The sequence below is a fragment of the Phoxinus phoxinus genome, assembly GCF_949152265.1.
Source record: "Phoxinus phoxinus genome assembly, chromosome: 9".
Lineage (NCBI taxonomy): Eukaryota > Metazoa > Chordata > Actinopteri > Cypriniformes > Leuciscidae > Phoxinus > Phoxinus phoxinus.
In genome coordinates this window covers 7889475-7908704 of record NC_136884.1, presented here as the reverse complement: position 1 = coordinate 7908704, position 19230 = coordinate 7889475, and the positions used below count along the sequence as shown (strand labels likewise).

Below are 19230 nucleotides of genomic sequence, written 5' to 3'. Positions count from 1 at the left end.
AGAGAGAAAAGGGGAGGGAGGAGAAAGAGAGAGAAAGTGAGATTGGCTTGCCTGCGGACTCACTTGGCAGCAATCGCTTGACTGGATGTGTTGTATATGACTGTGCAAAACACGCACACACACAGACGCAGTGAGTGAAAGTAACAGGAGAGGCTGCTTGAGATCACTCTGTTGTGGAAAGTAGAGCAGCAAGGTTCCTTCACAGGAACTTATTGGATTCTCTCTCAGGAGTTGTGGGATGGGGAACGCAGTCAGGAGATGTCTGTGTGACAGTGAGTTTTACTTTTTAAAATCTGTAAATCATTAATCTGTGATGTTAAAGCTTTTACTGAGATACGTTCAGTGTGCTTGTGTCTCCCTGGCTGGTGTCAGCGCAGTGTGTTTCTTGGACCAGAAGGCTTCAGCGTACAGGTGTACTGGCATTCGAGTAAGTAAGTAGCTTGCTGGCATTTAAATACAAGATAAACAGAACATTTCTAACCAGTTTCATTTGGCATATGCTTATATCCAAAGTGACTCACAGAGGTTTATGGTTATTAGTATGCGAATTCCCAGTGAATCATGGTTTTAGAATTGCTTTCATCAGTCGCGCTACAGGAACAGAAACTGAAAACACAAGAACGTACAGATTCATCTTCAGAATGTGAACTTACTAAACATTTTCAATTTTAATGTGATTTTTTTTCTGTGGGGAATTCAGCTAACTTTTAACCTCAAACAGAGTCTATTTTAAGAAATGTGAATGTACATTCTCATTGTACAGTTTCAAACAATGTACGGTGTTTAAATACAATTTCCTGCTTGGAATGATTTCACTAAGACTTCTGAATCACTATCAGGTTTTTGTCGATTTACTTTTCTCTATTTTGTCATGGACATAAATGCCTTTTATTCATTGTATTCTTTAATCTTGTGGCATCTGTCCACACTTCGGCTGGTGGAATGGCTGTTAGTGAATGCAGCTGTAGGTGTGGCCAGGACGCACCTTGACCTTTTACGTCCACCTGCTCACCTGAAAATCTTTATCAGCTTTATTACCAACTTTATCACCACCCACGTAGACACTACCAGTCAATAGTTTGAACGCACCTGCTCATTCTTTCGTGGTACTATTTTTTACGTCCTCAAAACTAAAGTGGAATTATGTTAGTGACCAAAAATGCTAGCCAAATCAAAACCATCTGGGATTTTTAATGAGACCACAGAGAGTCAGGACCTCAGTTTAACGTCTCATCCATAGGACGGTGGTTGTTGATGGGGCGTTAGGACCCACACAGACCACAGGGTGAGCGCCCCCTCCTGGCCTCACTTCCAGCTGCCACCTTGTTTTACCAGGAGGTCTCCCATCCAGGTACTGACCAGGCTCAACCCTGCTTAGCTTCAGTGGTTAACCCGACTGCCGACTTGGGACACAGGGTGATAGCTGGCATTTTAAAGTAATAATTCTCCAAAAAATGTTTATTGTGTCATTATTTACTTAACTTCATGTCGTTCTAAACTTGCATGACGTTTACAGCGGAAGTCTATATGGTCCAAATACTTTTTTCAGAATATTTTCTTTTGTGTTCCACATTAGAAAAGAAAAAGTCCTACAGTGGGTCTGTAAATGACAGAACTTTCATTTTTGGGTGAACTGTTCCTTTAAGAATATGAGAAGGAAATTCAGTCGGAGATGTTAAAACTTTTGACTGGTAGGGTATTTTATGTCTGTGCACAGACTAGGTTGCTCCACAACTAAACATACGTCCCAGTACAATGCTGTTCATTTGCAGTGTATATATTGAGTGTTTGCTTAATTTCATACAGTAGCTTTGTCTGCGTTTGCATTCTTTAAGGCCTTATTCTGTCCGCTGTGCTGATTCATGATAGGAGTATTTGAAAAGTTCACACTAATTAGCGCCACGTTAACTCATATTTCAGCGCTACTAGGCGCCTTAATCACAGCAGGCTCTAATGAGACGTGTGCTGACGCAGACAGGTGATGTCACAGCCCCTGAAATATTCTAGGTCAGGCCCGAGTTTAATCAATGATAGTTTTAATGTTGCAAGATCTGGACGAAAAACCACTGCGGGTCAGTGGTTTTTCCATTTTACGAAATGTATGAGTGTTTAAAATGAGTTAGAAATGGACGGATGTGTCATGCACAGTTAAAACAAAAAGGGTTGCAAAGGATTCAGGAGTGAAGCAAACTCCCTCTCCTCCCCAGTCTCCACGGTAACAGGCTTGGGTGCCACTATTACAGTTACTCAGTGTTTGAGTGTCAGTGGAGTGTGTGACCGGGTCGACATTTAAACTCTGCCATGTTTCTTAGAATTCAAAGCTGAATGACTGAAGGGGCGGATGAGAAATATTTGTGAATGCTTGTTTATGTGTGTGTGTGTGTGTGTGTGTTACATGAATCCAGCGAACAATTTTATTGTTCAGAGATTGCTCTTTTATAGCTCAGGAGACTTAAGTTTGTTTTGTTTAAAGTTGTTTTACTCCTTAAATTACTTAGAGAGATACAAAAGAGACGCAAATGAACAAATTGTTGACATACATTACCATTAATGCTATAATTTGGATAGAATAGCTCAGATAATTTAGACTTTAGAAAAATCTGATTTAAAGGGATAGTTTATCCAAAAATAAGATGATAGATGTCACTAAAATGTCGCTAATTTGCACTGCTTTTGGTAATTGCGTTGGTCATTATTGAACTGATCCGGCTGCGTCTGTGTTGTTTTATTTGGGCGTCGTCAGTAGATCACACGCAGAACTTTACACTTCCATCTGCAACATTTTTGGGAATTGCACTCACGCTAATTTTATTTGCCCTGTTTAGTAAATCTGGCCCCAAGTCTCTATTATCTATTCTAATTGCTGTCTAGGAGACACAAGAGAGTCAAGAGATTTTTCTTCTAAAATATGGGTCATAGCTTGTCATAGCTAATGTGACCATTGTGAGAAGTGTGAGCTTCACTTGCCCACCTGTAGAGCCAAGATCCCACCATTACCAAATAAACTTCAGCCTGAATCTTAGGGTGTTCACACTTGTAGTTCAGTTCGGTTAGTTAATACATACACATAAAAAACATTTAGTCCTGGTCCGTCCATCGAGACTATGACGAGAAAAGGATGGATAGACACATCTTGTGACATCATGTCCCATTTTTGGTTCGTTTGTCTTTGGACTTGGTTGCGTTTATATATCATTCCAACTGCACCAGAGTTTGTTTGGAAGTGGACCGAGACCCATCTTTTCAGCGGTCTTGGTCTGCTTGTTTGGTGCGCACCAGGGTTTGGAAGGCAGCGTTCACACTTATTCAAATGAACAGAGCAATCGCACCAGGGTTCGTTTTAATCGAACCAAACATGCCAAGTGTGAACACACCCTTAGCTGCATGTCTCATAGTAATGTTGACGTTGTGAACTTTTGTATTCTCCATGGGGGTTTCTGTTCTGAAGAAAACCACCACCAGTGCCAGCAAGAGGACGAGAGCTAGAGTTTCTCTACCTTTATAGGCTCCGGGTTTCAGATTTTCTTTCTCAAGGGTGTGTGCTTCCTTTTTCATTTGTGTTTGTGTGTGTGTGTATCTGTGTGTGATTGGGTGGGCTTAAAGGGACACGCCATCTGTTTTAGAGGCTGATCTTCATGTGATTTCTCTTTCCCTCTTAAACAATGCAGCTGTATTGGTGGTCCCAGGTGCCTTATGGATCAAGGGGCGGTCAGAGCTTTGAAAGGATGCCTGTATGTCGTTAAATGCAGAAAGACCAGTGAAAGAGGCCACCGGCGTGAATGAGTGCTGCCTAGGGAATATCATCCAAGTTAAGGTAAGATGTAATCCTAAAATGACAGGTATCGCTGTTAGAAACCATGACGTGTATTTGTGGATGTAGCAACATTGGTGTTTGTGTGAGTGTGGGAGAAATGTCAAGAGCTCTGTCCCAAAACATAGCGAGCTACTTACGCAGAGGAACATCCTAATTGAATGAAAACCTCATAAATGGCTTATTTGAAATGATGGGCATCAACTCAATTTGCTACCCAAAATAGCAATCTTTATGTGAAGCACGAAAGTTGCACTTCCAATAGAGTTTGACGTTACATGTTGCTAAGCTAAAGACATAAAACAAAAACAGTTTTCCTGTATTTTTATAAGTTAGGTTGAACTGTTTTGGTATTGAATGAAGCATATTTTACTTATCCCGCCATCTTGGATTTTTTGGGGATGGAATGCAGAATTGCATTCTGGGATTGCCTTATTCTCAAAGGATACTTCTGGCGCTGCCTTTTCTGCAAGTTGGGTTGTGAACACGACTGTGATGCCCTAAAAATCGGTTTTACTAGGCAGCTCAGTAGGTTCTGGAACTATTGTGTGTGTTGGACATGAGAAACACAAAATGTGTGTATGCATGTGAGAGAGAAACACACAGACAGAAACTGAGAGCTGAAAGTACGTCAAAAGGAAGGTAACTCAATCTGGGCAGCTGTGAGCCATTCCGCTGCAGTGCCACGTCTTCAGTGGATTGACGTAGAGAGCATACCTGCTCTGGCTGTACGCTATTGTGTGTGTGACAGCAGAAACAGTGGAAGTTTACCAGCAAGCCAGACCTAACATGAAAGTGAATACAACTGAAAAATCGGGAGAGAAAAAAAAGTGTGTCAACGAAAAAGATGAAGCAGCATCTGTGACGTACGTGCCAGTGTGTCACGCCTTCTCGTCCATGTGCTCCTGGGCAGACAAATCATGCCCTGCGGAAGATTTGAGAAAACATGTTTTGCGATGTGGAGCCGAGTAACTTTGAATGAACTTAATTGGCCTCTCCTACTTGAGCTGTGAGAAAGTGACAAGACATGATTACATCACTGCTTTAGTGGCCAATGGCGGGGCTGAGCAAACACAGAGTGTGCGTGTGGTTTTATGAAGCGTTTCTGGTATGGTATGCCTCTAGGCTTTGGCTTTGTATGTCAGGTAATCCTCCTGAAAAAGCTGTATTAGGAACAGTGTGTCTACAGTGCATCTGTACTTTCCTGTTTGTTTGTTTGTTTGTTAGTCTTGGTGGAACTGATTTTACACATGATCTAATTTAATACATTTTTTACATATTATATAAATTTTTACACCTGAAGTGAAAATACTGTCTAATGCAAAACATTCACAGCCAATGTTAAATTTGATGTTTAGTTGTGTGGAGAAATATTTTGGACCAATGAGATTTCAATATGGGTGGGGCTACTGAGTGCAACACCACAAAACTAATCTCTTTGGTTTTGACCAATTGTTTGGGTTTTTGTGCCTGGTTACAGCACACGTCTAGTGTGGTGTTTATTGTTGAGGTCAAACTGTTTTGTTAATGGCCATATCAAACCATGATATCATCTCAGACTCTTTAGAGCTAGGATTATAATCACTACTGAACCTTGCAGACAGCCAAAGCAGTTTAATTTTTATTTTGTGTGAAACCAAATTCAGTCTGTAAATAATACCAAATTTTGCCGGTGTTTGTTACGGTTTTACTCATATTTCATGTCTCATTGGATAAGATCCACAATGAAGGACTTTGGCCTCTCTTAACATAATAACATTAAGGAAACGTTGATTTAGCATGCGTATTACGTGCCAGTGGACAATGAATTATACTGCAGTCTGTGGCTGGCGTGATGCCCGGACTTTCTTATGAAAGCTAGATTAATGTTTCCTCCTTGATATACAGATATGTACTCTCTCACTTTTTCTTGCCTCAGACTGTCAGGGTTGTATTGAATGAATGAAATGTTTTTTTCATTGTATAACTAGAGCACAACCAATCAGTACCCTGTATTCAGACACATACCGTTCACAATCATTAAACAACCACTTATTATTCATTAATCACTGGGAGATATTGAAAAACTGACTGTTTTGTGGTGTTATTGATGAATTGATTGATGTCAGATCTGGGAAGTCATTGAAGCAAGACGTCATTGTGGGACTTGGAACTGAAAGATATCACTTAGACCGGAGAACGAAGGGGAGGACTATTTGAAAGCACAGAGGAGTCATCAGTCTAATCGTTAAAAGACAGGTTACAATTATCCAGAGGGAAATAACAGTGTAGGCGGTCGTTCTGATTTATATTGCATGTCTCTGATAGAGTGTATCCTTGGCTGATGTAGTTTCATCCTTGGGATGTTATCATGTGGTTGTAATGTAACATGAGGTAGGTTGTAACCTAATTGACAAAAATACCCAGCAGCATAATCACGTCAGAGCTTCTTTTAGGGTTTCAACTTTCAAGCACTCAGCCATGAGAGTTTACAACTGAAAAGGTGTATTATGGGGATTCAGTTCTCAGTATTAATTGGCCACACCTCATAGGAATTTAATTTGAAACTTGAATTTACTAAATTGCAATTTGAATAAATTTTACAGGAAATGTATTCTGGGAAAGGACATGTCCTTTCCTGGTTCACAAAAAATATATTTTTTCGAATGTAGAAATATATATATAATTTAATTCAAGTTTCTATGAGTGGGATTTTAAACATAGATTGTCTGTCTGTCTGTCTGTCTGTCTGTCTGTCTGTCTATCTAGTACTGTTTATTCATCCATTTGTCCATCTGTCTATTCATCTGTCTATCCGTCTATTCATCTGTCTGTCCATCTACAGTTTCCATTCATTCTATATCCATCTATATTATCCATTCATCTATCCATCTGTCTACGCCTACCATTTATCTATCTATCTGTCCATCTATCCATTTATCCATTAACAGTATCCATTTATCTATCCATCTGCCCATTTATCTCTGTCTGTCCACAGTATCCATTTATCTGTCCGTCCATCCATCCATCCATCCATCCATCCATATCCATCCATCCATCCATCAATCATAAGGCCTTTTACATTTATTCCAAATCTTTCAAACAAGGCTTTCTCAAGCCATTATTATATGTTTGTCTGGTTCTCCTGCTTGTTACTATAATTGAAACTCAGGACGCCAAGACAAGTGTGAATGCAAAGATAAATGGATTCTTCACTCGATTCACTTTTGGTCCACTTTTGGATTTTTTTTATTTCAAAGGGGGATTCAAGTATGAAAACTTTAATTATTAGACATTAAATACAAAAGCAGACACTGATTTGTTTGGGTACTTACACAATAATTAGCTTGACTGAGTTTATCACATTTCACACAATCCTATTCCCAGTGGACCGTTTCTTTTGTGCGCGCTGGACTGTAACGTCACACGGGCACCACACTAGGTTTCTGGGAACAAGAGTCACGTTTACTGTAAAGTGTTGTTTTTTTCCTCAAGCACATCAGTTTTGGGAAGCAGCCTTGGCTTCGGGCCCTCTGTTAAGAGATCTCTGCTTTATGACTCGCTCCTGTGGTTTGCTGGAAGGCTGACCCCGTGCCGCTGACAAGTCATCAAAGCAAAGACTGTGTGAATAACATGCAGGCAACTGCGGCGGAGTTATTTTTTTCCCTTGCTGTTAATCGCCGCTGAGATGGACCCTCTGACAGATGATCTGATTTAAGGCCTGTTTGCGTCGTGAGTCAGAGGAAGTGCGCTTTAGCGCAAGTGCAGTGAAATGAAGAACAAATGTGCATTATACACCCGGGGAGAGGGGGGAGGAGGGGAGAAATCCCTAAGGATTGCTGGAGGAGTGGTGAGATACATGAGCCGTAGCCGACGGCTAGACGTGAGTCAGTTAAGACTCATCATATTTATTCAATTATGCATACAGTACAGTTATATTAGGGCCTATGAGACTTCCAAGAAGCGATCCCCTCACAGACAGGAATGTGTCATTTCTCAGAAATCGGTGTTAGTCTAAATATAAACGTGATGGTCATTAAACAGTAAATTGTTGTGAAAGTTATGCTAGCAAAGGCAAAAGCACTAAAATATATTTTCACATTTTTCCTAAGAAAATTTGAATTTGCTTGCAAAAGAATGGAAAAGTTTTGCCAGCAAAGTTGTGTGGGGGACAAAACGTTTGCGAGAGAATGCAAAAGGATTGGAATAAAGTTGATAAATTGTATTCTTTTCCATCATTATGTCCCTTTAGGGGCTCCGTATACTATGGAAATCTTCCCCCTGCTGTAGCTCTCAAGACTCATTAGCATTTACCACTATATATTCCAACTTAGCATGATGCATTCACTTGTGAAGCCACCAATGCAGCTTTTCATTGATTTTAAACATCAGATTTACTGGGAAAATGTGTTAATTTCTTTCGTTAATGTAAACTGTTTAACGTGATGCATTTACAATTAATACAACACTCTTTTTCACTTAAAGAGGCTAGTGTTTGCCACCCATCTTTTGTGAGTTGGGTTCTATTCTTGCACTGATTACGTTCTGGGAAAGTGTTAATTTATGTGATTACAAGATACAAGATCATAATTCATCACACCTAACATGATTAATTGTGATCCATCACCAAAAACGTACGTTTCCGCAGTACGGAAGTAGCGTGAAAGAGCAGTGCAAACATTGGTTTTTAAGATCTCATTTTGTGTTGAAGAAAGACAGTCATACAGGTTTGAAACAACATGGGGTTTAGTAAATAACAATTTTCATTTTTGTGTCAGCTAGTCCTTTAATCCCAGGTTTATTCGCAGAGAAATCGCTTTGTATAATAGGGTCTGGTAAACGACTGCTGACGTGCTGAGTCTGTGTGCTTTATGTGACTGCAGGTAATGGCGGTTTAGAGGTTATCAGAGAGAGCAGAAATGCGTAATAAGCTGCACACTGCGGTGAGGAAATGTAAAATTACTGATTTGCGCAGTGGTGTTTCTGTTGGCAAGGCCATTCCAGATGAACGCAGGCCGGGTTTCCCAGGAGCGCTTCTCAGAACAGCTCATCTAGTTGGAGACCTTCTGGGAATTTGTAATTGCGGGTCACTGTAATTTTCTTCCTCCTTTGTCAAAAGCCACTTGGTAAAATCACTTATTTGTCAGGTGTTGTTATATATACGTAGGCTCAATTGAAGTGGTACACCAAATATGAACTAGCACACTATTGCGACCTGTAAGAAAAAGACTCCTTGTGTTTAGCATGACTCAGGTTAGCATCATTTCCTCACGTCATTCCACACATCGCAAGCATTTAGATCCAGTCTACATGTGAGTGTGTTAGTGCCAAAAAGGAACATAGGCGGTATGAGCGGATAGTCCTCCCAAGTATGGTTTCTGGAAACTCTTGCTTATCCTCATTCCCCCCATTTTTCTATCTTTCCACTCTGTTTTCACGGTGTATTTACTCAGGCTCTAAATTTGGCCCACTCTTCTGATTAACCCTAGGTTGTTTATCTGTTTTTGCCCAGAAAGGAACATTCTCCTGTGGCTATGTCACACTGCGCGTGTACAAGTGGGCCAAAGTTCAGTCTCTTCCTGTAAATAGATCAAACGGAACAGCCAGATGTCTCAAATTCCCCACGAAATTGTCCAAGAATTCCAGAGAACTCGCGCACCAAGAGCATGCTTTGGGACGATGCACTGCCAAAATGTCTGTGGATAATGCCAGGAGATGAAGAGGGAAAAATATGTTGTGGTTATTATGAAAGAAATGTGTCGTGTTGTGTATAGCTGTGTGTGGGCGCCTGTTTGCTTGTGTATTTATGTACAAATACTGCATCTATAAAAATATATACAGGAGGGATCCAAAAGTCTGAGAGCACATTGAAAATCTGCGATTAAAAAAATTATTTAATAATGAAATAAATCAAGTTTTAGGATATTTATTTAGAAAATTTGTAATGAATAAATAAATAAATGGCATAAAAATAAATTCATTTTTCAAAGAAATTTAATTCTCCACTATTTCTAGCTCACTAAACAAAAATAGGTAAATTTGTGATATTTCAATTAATAGTTCTTCCTTACATTGAAGCACAAGATCGAACTAATCTAAGAGTTTATTCGACTTTTTATATACCCAACTTTTTGTGTGCAGCAGCGGTTGCTGCATTGTGTGGATTTAATAAAACTCACACAGAAGCACCACTTCTCAGCCTTGATTTATAAATAGGTGACAGTCTCCTTCAGAGTGCCTTCTAATTAAAGAAAGGAAGAAAGAGAGAATGAGTGTGCGACCTGCTGCCATTATAGCAATCACTCTCCATGCCCTATGCATGAACTCAGGAGAGCATGCTAAGCCATATTAACACCATGCTGAACTCTATTGACTGATCTGCATTAACTTTGGGGTCTTTCTCGCCCTTAGACTCACAGCGGTGTTAAAACCATCTACTGTATCCTCACAGCTCTGTCTCATGTCGTTCTTTTCATCTCAGAGTCTTTACAGTCAATCCTGCTGCACTCATGTGTGTGTCTCTGCAGGGCTTCAGACGGTCAACTGCGCTGTGCAGTCAGGCCACACAGAGTTTAAAGTGCCCCTGTTATGCTATGTTAAACATTCCTAATTTTGTTTCGGAGGTCTCCTACAGTAAGTAAAAAAAAAAAAAACTATTTTTTATCATAATATACATTGCACATTACCTCTTTTCTCAGTGTCTGAAACGCCTCAATAAAGGATTCACTCACTCAACTTTACTCTGATTCGTTAGATAGTCTGTTGTGATTTTCGGAAACAAAACAGACATTACCATATCCGAAGGCTCCCTCAACACTTATATATACACAGTCCTCATCCTTTTGAAGTGCATGTAAAGTGGATTCTCGGTGCTGAAAACTGCTTCTTCTCGATACGTCAACAACACAAATCCAACTTTTCCAGGCCTCATCTACAACAGTGTTTGATGGTGGGTCAAAGTACTAAGTAGACGTTGTTTGTGGGCAGCCAATGAAGACCATTGGCTGGAATTATGCAAATTAGTTAACCTACAGGTTATGGAAGTGAGACTGGAATTGCTGACGACTAGTTTTGGCAGTTCAGAACTTTCTTTCTTTTAAGAGACAAACACTTTATTTGTCGTGCTCCATTGGTCTTTAAAACTTCAGACCTTTTACATTTAATTGAAGAATAAAAAAATAAAAAAATGTGTGCACATCCCTCATAATTGGGTTCAGGTGCAGGACAACAGAATTAACAAAAAGAAGAAGTGTGATGTCCACACACTGAATTCACAGCTCCAAACAACTTTATTGAGAGCGCTACGTTTCAACAGTCAGGTCTTCATCAGGCACACTTTTCCATATGAAGGCCGTCGAAACGTTGCGCTTTCAATAAAGTTGTTTGGAGCTATGAGTTCAATGTGCGGACATCGGTTTAATTGTTGACCCTTGAGGAACCGTTTACAGGAATTTGTTACTGCTCTGGGATCAGTTTAGAGTTTTGCACTTTTGGGAATGTGAGTCATAACTGTGCTTGTATACGTGTCATAGTTTGCCACTGACAGGATTAAAATCAAACACACCTGCCTCCTATGATTCACATCTGACTCATCGGGCAGAACATCCGTACATCCCTGCATCATCTTTCTCACATATGCCCACATCAGGACCAGTTTAGACGGGGGCAAACTGCTCGTCCCATGAATGAACAGACTGGGAAATAGAGTTTGTTGAAATGGGGAAGGAAAATATAGTATCGACTGGTGTCGCAGCAGCAGAGTGTTTGCTGTACGTAGCACTTGTTTATGCTGGGGGATTCAAGTATGGGGGGACTAATCGAGGTGATGAACGAGTTTCTATGAGCTGTAAATGTGATGAGTCACTAGCCTGTAGGGCAACGTACACTGTTGGGTTTTTAAACGTTTGATGGAGAAATAACACTATATGCATGCGCATATGCAGTATACGTTTAGTAATGAAAAATGGGTCCTGTAGAGTGATGGGCAGATTCTTGTGATGCTCTACAACCTGCTTGGACACACATTCTGAAGTGCTTGCTTTTTCTGACCCCATCCGGCTTTAGTTCTCACACCCACAGACTCTTCAATGTATAGTACACTGTTAAAAATGTCAGATCAAGATCAACTGGTTTTATCCAAGTCATTACGTAATAGTTCAGAGCAACAAAAGTAATTTCAACTACCCATTGTCTGATGTATTTGTCTGAAGTCAGTAAAATGGGATGTACAACAAAAAAAAACAAATGTAGGGCGGGACTTTTTATGCATCAGTAATGTTAAGAGTGTTAGAGATTCAAGGATAGAGTAGGTGCTTGATGTTGTAACATATTTGATTCATGAATTTCTAAGGCCTCAACATGATAAAAACTTGCAAAACCTGTTGCGCACACAATCAAATGCATGCCTTCTGCCCTCTGACTGACTTTTTTTTACTAAGTAAAAGGCCTTTTAGTATAATTATGAAAAAGTCAACCTTCAGGTTGTGATGTGTTCATTGCAGTGAAACTTTTAATAATTGAAATGTAAACTTAATTTATTTTGTTAGAAATATCTCCAGACGAACATTTACTAGTCTGAAGCAACTTAGGTTGATTTGATAAAAAAAAACAAAAAAACAAGTATAATTTAATATGTTGGAATGTATCAAATTTGATACATTCCAACATATTCATTTTTTTTTTTATTATTGAAAAATTATTCAACAGGCTTTCGGGGAATGTTTATTTGTATCCCCCCCACCCCCCACCCCACAATTAAAAATATAGAGCTTTGATCATAAAAATAATTTATATTAATATAATTGGTCTTTTTTCGTCAGTTTTTTCCATGAGCATGAGCTCCATATTTTTATTATATCATACTATATGGTCAATAAAAGCCTGATGTAATATGATACATAAAACATAAACCTACTTTTGTTTTGTATTATTTTATATGATTTTGAAGCAGTTCCATTAAAAAGGCTTTAAGGGTCAGATCAATTTGGTTTGAGCACCACTCCGCCTCTCCAACAGATCCAGCAGTGAGAAACACACGTGGCTGGACAGTTTAATCACTTCTGGGCCACGTCATGCAGAGCTCACTCGAGCCAAGCCACCAAAGAGTAGAGGTGTTTCTGGTCACCCACATGTATTCACAGAGACAAAAACATTTAGCTGGCCTTTTGGCGGCAAGGCTCGGTCAGAACAAAATAAATTGAAAACAGAGAGAGACATGTTAAGCGAACAATCGAGACTGAAAGAGTGCTCAAAGTAGGTTGCTACATAAAATAGGAGATCTTGTCATTCTCTTTTAAAAAAAATTAGGCCAAGGAGGCAACGGGTGGGAGGGGGTGATGTCATCAGTGGTAGCGACGGGCAATCATGCAGTCCATTCATTTCTGTTAGTTTGTGTGTATGTGTGTGCGCACATGAGTGAGTTTCTGTCTTCTGCGTGTCACTTCCTGGGATTGAATAGAGCAGGAAGTGGAGTGACAGGGCGCAAAGAACAACACCTCCATGGTGGGCTTTTCACACACACACCAGAGAGCAGGACTCACATGTGTGTTTGTGTATTCACTGAATTGGCAGGAGTCCCTTCAGCTCTGCTGCCCTGCTTTTGCTGGTTATTTGTGTCTTAAATGAGATGTACTGAAACACTGCCCTCTTCTGTTTGCTTTCAGAACTGCAGAAAGAAAATGTAAAACACCTGCTGTTCTAAATGGATCCGGTAAGTTGCACTATCAGTAATTACAATCAACATAACTGATAGGACAAGTGTTTTAGGGATGGGTTTATGACCAGGCTTACATGAAATCTCTGCACACAGAACTTGATTTCCATAGAATTGGGACGTCTTATATAGACCATAAATATTATATAGACCATTTTTGTAAAAAGACCCTTTTATAATATGCGAAATAAACTGTTAAAAGTTTTTCAAGTTCTTATTTTCAAAATAAGAGTACAAAAATATTTTACAGCTACGTTTTCAAGTTGACAGTGTATCTACCAATTTATTTATAAAGCGCTTTTCACAAGTATCAAAGCAGCATGCTAAACCTAACTTTAATGTATAATTTTATCTAATTTTTCACAGACCCCATTTTCTACACACCCCCTCTCCCTAGTGTGTTTAACTATTTTGGCTAATTTGAAAATTACTTATTGGGTACCAAATCCATTTCCTAGAATTCTACAGTTTTCCCTCAAAGTCCGCACAGAAAATGTGGAAAGTCAAATGATTTCATCTGGGCTTACATATGACTAATAATTTTTGTTCAGAAAAATATCTTTAAAAGCTGTGTAAGCATTTTCTGCACTTCTGGCACTACATGGAATTGCAGAGATAATCATTATTTTCAAACAAGCTTCCGAAATGTAGTTCTGTTTCAAACTCATGCCACTAGTTGTGGTTTACAGAGAGCCATCTCAGTGGACCACTGTCACAGTTATATCTGCCATTTACAGAGCTTAGTGCTGCTATGAGATGGGTGTGATTTCTCGGGAGAGCCATTTCAGTAATATATAGCTGTAAAAATACAGAAAAATACATTTCAGAATATTAGAGGACTTTTTAATAAGCAACTCAGGCTGCTAGTGTTGTGCTATTTTGAATAGTGTATGTTATACAAGATGATATTTTCTGTCCAATTAAACTGACAAAACTGAACACCAAAGCTAGCGCCGGTTACCAGAAGACGGTTAACTGTCACTTCTTGTGAAAATCAAGGCTGTATTTCTCTCCTCTTATACAAGAGCCAGTGCCGGGTGACTTAGGCTATTAAATCAGGCACCTCCTGTGGGTTCCAGTGTGCGAGAAACGGATAATAAGGTGTGTGGGCTTCTTATGCAAGGAGACCTTATGCAAGCCGGTAAAAGAAAGTACGAATGACAGTTAGTGTATAGCTTATTGATGCAGGCCATATGTAGCGATTATTCTGTGAGAATGTGTTTTCTGTGTTTGATCAAGGTTGGAGCTGAACTTTGCTTGAAGGTAGATCTCTACGAACCGAATTGAGCACACCTGATAAAAAAATTGTACATTATAAATCAAATAGATGTATATGTTATATTTATAAAATGTATTAGAAAATTAAGTAAAGAGAGTAACTGAAGTAACAGAAATAAAGTTGAAAAATCGTAAAATCGACAAAAGCACATAAACAAATAAAAATGGATCCTCAAAAAATATAAAATATCAAAATGTTAAAATTAATTCAAAATATTCATATTAATATATATAATAGTATATAAATAAAATGTCCTTGTAGACAAGAGACAAGACAATGATTTAAGTGGCAGAATGACTATATGACATCACCATGATCAGTCATAGGCTGATGTAAAAAAGGAGGAGGAGCCATGGAAAGGTGTGTTGCATTCAACACGTTTCAAAGCAATTAAAACAGCGTGCCACGTCTAAACGCACTTATTTGCGAGTGGGCCTGAGACTACGTCAGTGTTGCGTTGGTGGTAAGTACGCCATATAACTTCAAGGACCTTCAGTGGCCTGGCCACAGGTGAGCGACTAATCCTGTTCATATTTGACGTCTACTTTGAATGATGACATTGTTTAGAGATCTTTCAGTGACTCATATTTTCCATCTCCCACAGTTCTCCTTTGAAAAAGGGCTGACGTCATCCTCCCACGGACAAAACCTATGCAGGGATTCTTATGGGCAATCAAGGGTCTATTTATACACAAACACTCCATACACCAAAGCACATTGTGGGTTATGTAATAAGATGCTGTCACTTCGCCAACTTTACCCAACTGATCAACAACCAGAGGTTCACAAAGTCTGGTATCAATGGAGGAAATCGGACATCACTATCCAAAACCGCAACGCCATGGTGACCATGGCCGTGACATTTGTTTTGACAGAGTCACTTCCTGTTAAAGCATGCCCACTGCTGTTTCAACCTTTTGCCTTTCCTGTTATGTTAATCATCAGCTCAGCCAATGACACAGGGATTTCTGATGGGATTGTTTGCACTCCTGGACGCTTCCTCCGGATGCTGGTTTCACATGGTGGTTTAGATGTGTTCTACCAGTGTCTAGCACCATTTGAAATCAGTGTTCTTGGGGAGGGAATTGTCACTGGATCACATTTTGCAGTGATGGCCAAGAGAAGTCAAAGAATAGCGAAAAAGGACAAAGAAACTTTAGTGGGTGGAGTGGCTTTTCGAGAGAAGCGAGGGAAGTGCATCTATTGAATCACAGGAGAACCAGGTGGCGCTCATGACTTGCCCCAAGCGTTTGATCAACTCACTCATATACTGGAAGTCAAATGAATGTGGTGTAAACAAGCCAGCCCATTCACACAAGGGAAATACTACTGTAAAAAAAAAATGATCATGACACCATGTTTTTCCATTACTTTAACCAATTTCAAATTTTTCATACGAGATTCAACTCTATTTAAGTCAGCTTCATATAACTGAAAATAAAAATTAGTTGAAATTGATTTCAACAGACAATTGATTATACTTAAGACAGCAACTGAACTTTTTTAAGTTGAATTAGGTAGAATTTTATTTACATTTGTATCGGCTATACCGTTTTTGAACCTTGTTTTGGAGGTTTCTGCAAGGCGCTGTTTTGCATGACGATATGTCTGTGACTGGTGTAGAATACTGAACAAAAAGGCTGAATATTTTGCATTAAAACAGTGTATGAATCACATAAATGTGCAATACAGCATGATGCAGTGTTATTTTAGCATTATGTACTGTAGGTACTTTTATAGTATGTATCTTGAGTTGCATTTTATTTTTATATTTTTACTTTTAGTTTAAGTTTTAGTAATCAAATTGAGTAAAAACACTTTGTCTCAACTCAACTAAATTGTTATTTATATAGCACTTTTTAAAAAACATTTTTTTTACAGCTAAATATGTCGATTTAGCTTTAATTTATTTCAATAGGCCTAATTTTAGTAGGCTAATTAATGATAACTTATTTTATTTCAGTTAGTTGCCAAGTTAACATTTTTAATTTTCTCTTTTAAGTTTAAGTTGAATTAATTATTAAAATCACAATGAAAAAAATCACTTGACTAAAGTAACCAAATTCTTCAAATCGAGGTTCAAGGATAACCAGGGCTTTTATGGCGCATTGATAAATGTCAATAGAGTAGCGTTTCATTGTGCTACTTCACAGCCTTAACCGATCACAGACTGTATTTACTGTATGAATACATCATGAAGAGTCTTCTCGTCTATCTTACTTTCTTTTATATAAGTTTTTGTCTGTATTTGTTTTATCTACCCTCATTTGAACTGTTATCATTGTCTGAGAGTGCCAGTAAAGATGTGTTATCTAAAGGTCTTTCTCCCTCTCTGGCTGTTCCTGCCCCCATCTCTCCCCACCAAAGGATGACTGATTTCTTCTGGTGCTGAGAGTCCCTTCTATCATCTAGCACCATTTGAAATCGGTTATAATGCCTGGGGATCAATTCTTCGGCTTCCCATTGCGCTCAGAGCGACCAGTGCCCTTTTCCTACTGCATGTGTGCTCAAGCCTTTGAACAGGTTATTGCAAAATAAAATAGAAATTAAATAAATGTTTTCCTTTCAGCTGAAAATGAGTGGAGTTTCAATTAGCTTGGTTGTTATTTTGAGGCATCTTATGTATTTATCAGCAAATAAATCAACACTCCAAGGTAATACCTGCTCCAAAACTGACTTAATCTGCAGTTAGTCTGCCCTCTGTTGGTTTGAAGGCACTACAAGCTAAAGTTTCAGACTAGGCGTTATATGTGCTTATTTAGGTAGTAGTTGGAAGTCAAATCAAGTCAATTGTACTTGTATAACACATCACAATAAAAAAGCAACTTTACAGAAAACCATATTTTAATCTTCAGATTAAAGCTGGGTTATCTAGTTCACAATAATGGTTAAAAGATCAAAGCAACTACGTAATTTAATTAAGCTATTTTGCCTCTATTATATTTTGACTGATGTTGATGTTAACTTTGGAAACTTGCATTTTAAAAATGTATACTTGGGGAAAATGTAATTCTGTATGAAATAAAAGACAGCAAAACTTTGCCATATAACCTGCAACCATAAGCTACTGTGACTGAAACATGAATCCCTCCATAATAAAGACGTTTACACTTAGGGAATTATAAACAACTGTTTCATTATCAAAAGTGCATGTATTTTAATCATGAAGTATCATTCCTGATATTTTGTGCATTTATGCAGGTCCTGGTAGTTGGTGCAGTTATTTTTGCTTTACCAAACATGTGGGAATTGAACTACTAATAAAATAGTTAAACAGTTATAATAATAATAAATGTCTAACTACAACCACCTACAATGTGTTTATTGTGCAGGCATTATACAAAAATTGTTTACTGGTTTACTGACTCATAGTTACAAAAAGTTTATTCATTGGGAACTATCAAGCTTTTCTTTGTGCATCTACAATGCTTGAACTGTTTTTGTTTTTTAATTACCCACAAACAATAGGCATCATTAGTTTGAAATAAACAAGCTTAACGTTTTCAGCTCTAATGAGGTCTGGATGTTGTGATGGGTAAAACTGCCTAAAGACTGGCCCTCAACACTTAAGAAACAATTTAGACCTTACAAACTGGCGTCCTTTACACTCGATCTGTCTCCAAACTCAACAGCTCATGTTGCTATTTTTATTCAGGTTTCTTGAAATATTCTAGAAATAAGGGCCCTAAAGTTTTTTGTTGTGTTGAGTAACGGCTTAAGTGCAAGGACCGCAGTTTTCACTGTTTCTGTTACACTATTGTATGTTTATCTTTATTAGAAATATAGAATAGACATGATTACAATAATATAAAATCATCCAATAACATAAAATCGACAAAGGGGGCGATTTTGCACCGGTTTGCTTTAATAAGCAAATATCGTACTGATTAGTTTCATTAAAAAGCAATAAATTATGGTTTGTTGTTGGTAAATATAGATGGAATTTAAGAAATAGTAGAATAAAAAAATTATAAACAAACTGATAAAAATAAGAACACGAGAGAGACAGCAGGCGCGCAAATATTTCGTCACTAGTCGCCTTAAATCCCTCCCCTATAGAGCATCACAGTCCCGCCCACAGCCCGAGAGAGCTCTGGTGCCGGAAGTAAATTTCCCATTCATTTCTCCCATTGACTTTTGGAAAAATCCGTATCTAAAGAGTTTTAGAGCATGTCTGAGCATAACCAGCTATGGCTGAACTCATAAGCATACAACATATCATTTCGAGTAAAAAAACGAAGAGAAAATCCAAAAAAAGGCAAAGGTACAAGACTGTGTACATATTTTCATTTCCGAGCGAAGGAACTACTCATCCCATAAACCACCGCGCGCCTCACTGAAGTCGACTGAAGCCACAGCCGCAAAAGAGCCTTTTGAGTGAATTTTATATAGTAAATGTGTAGTTAATAGCAGTTATTTCAGTAATAATCGTGTAAATAAAAATAATAA

General features: G+C 38.5%; 1 protein-coding gene across 4 annotated transcripts in view; it reads left to right on the top strand.

The window, feature by feature from the left end:
* LOC307004907 (uncharacterized protein) overlaps positions 1 to 14954 on the top strand; it is a 41535-nt gene extending 26581 nt beyond the window's left edge. The window contains exons 4-5 of one of the 4 annotated variants that reach the window (XM_079624488.1): positions 3669 to 3814; positions 13453 to 14954. In XM_079624488.1, the coding sequence (XP_079480614.1) occupies positions 3669 to 3783 (115 nt within the window). In that variant the 3' untranslated portion in view covers positions 3784 to 3814; positions 13453 to 14954. Of the gene's footprint in view, positions 1 to 3668; positions 3815 to 9302; positions 10951 to 13452 lie in introns of those variants that run through there. The other 3 variants (XM_079624489.1, XM_079624490.1, XM_079624491.1) reach the window with 3 other exon arrangements.
* Positions 14955 to 19230: the final 4276 nt, after the last annotated feature.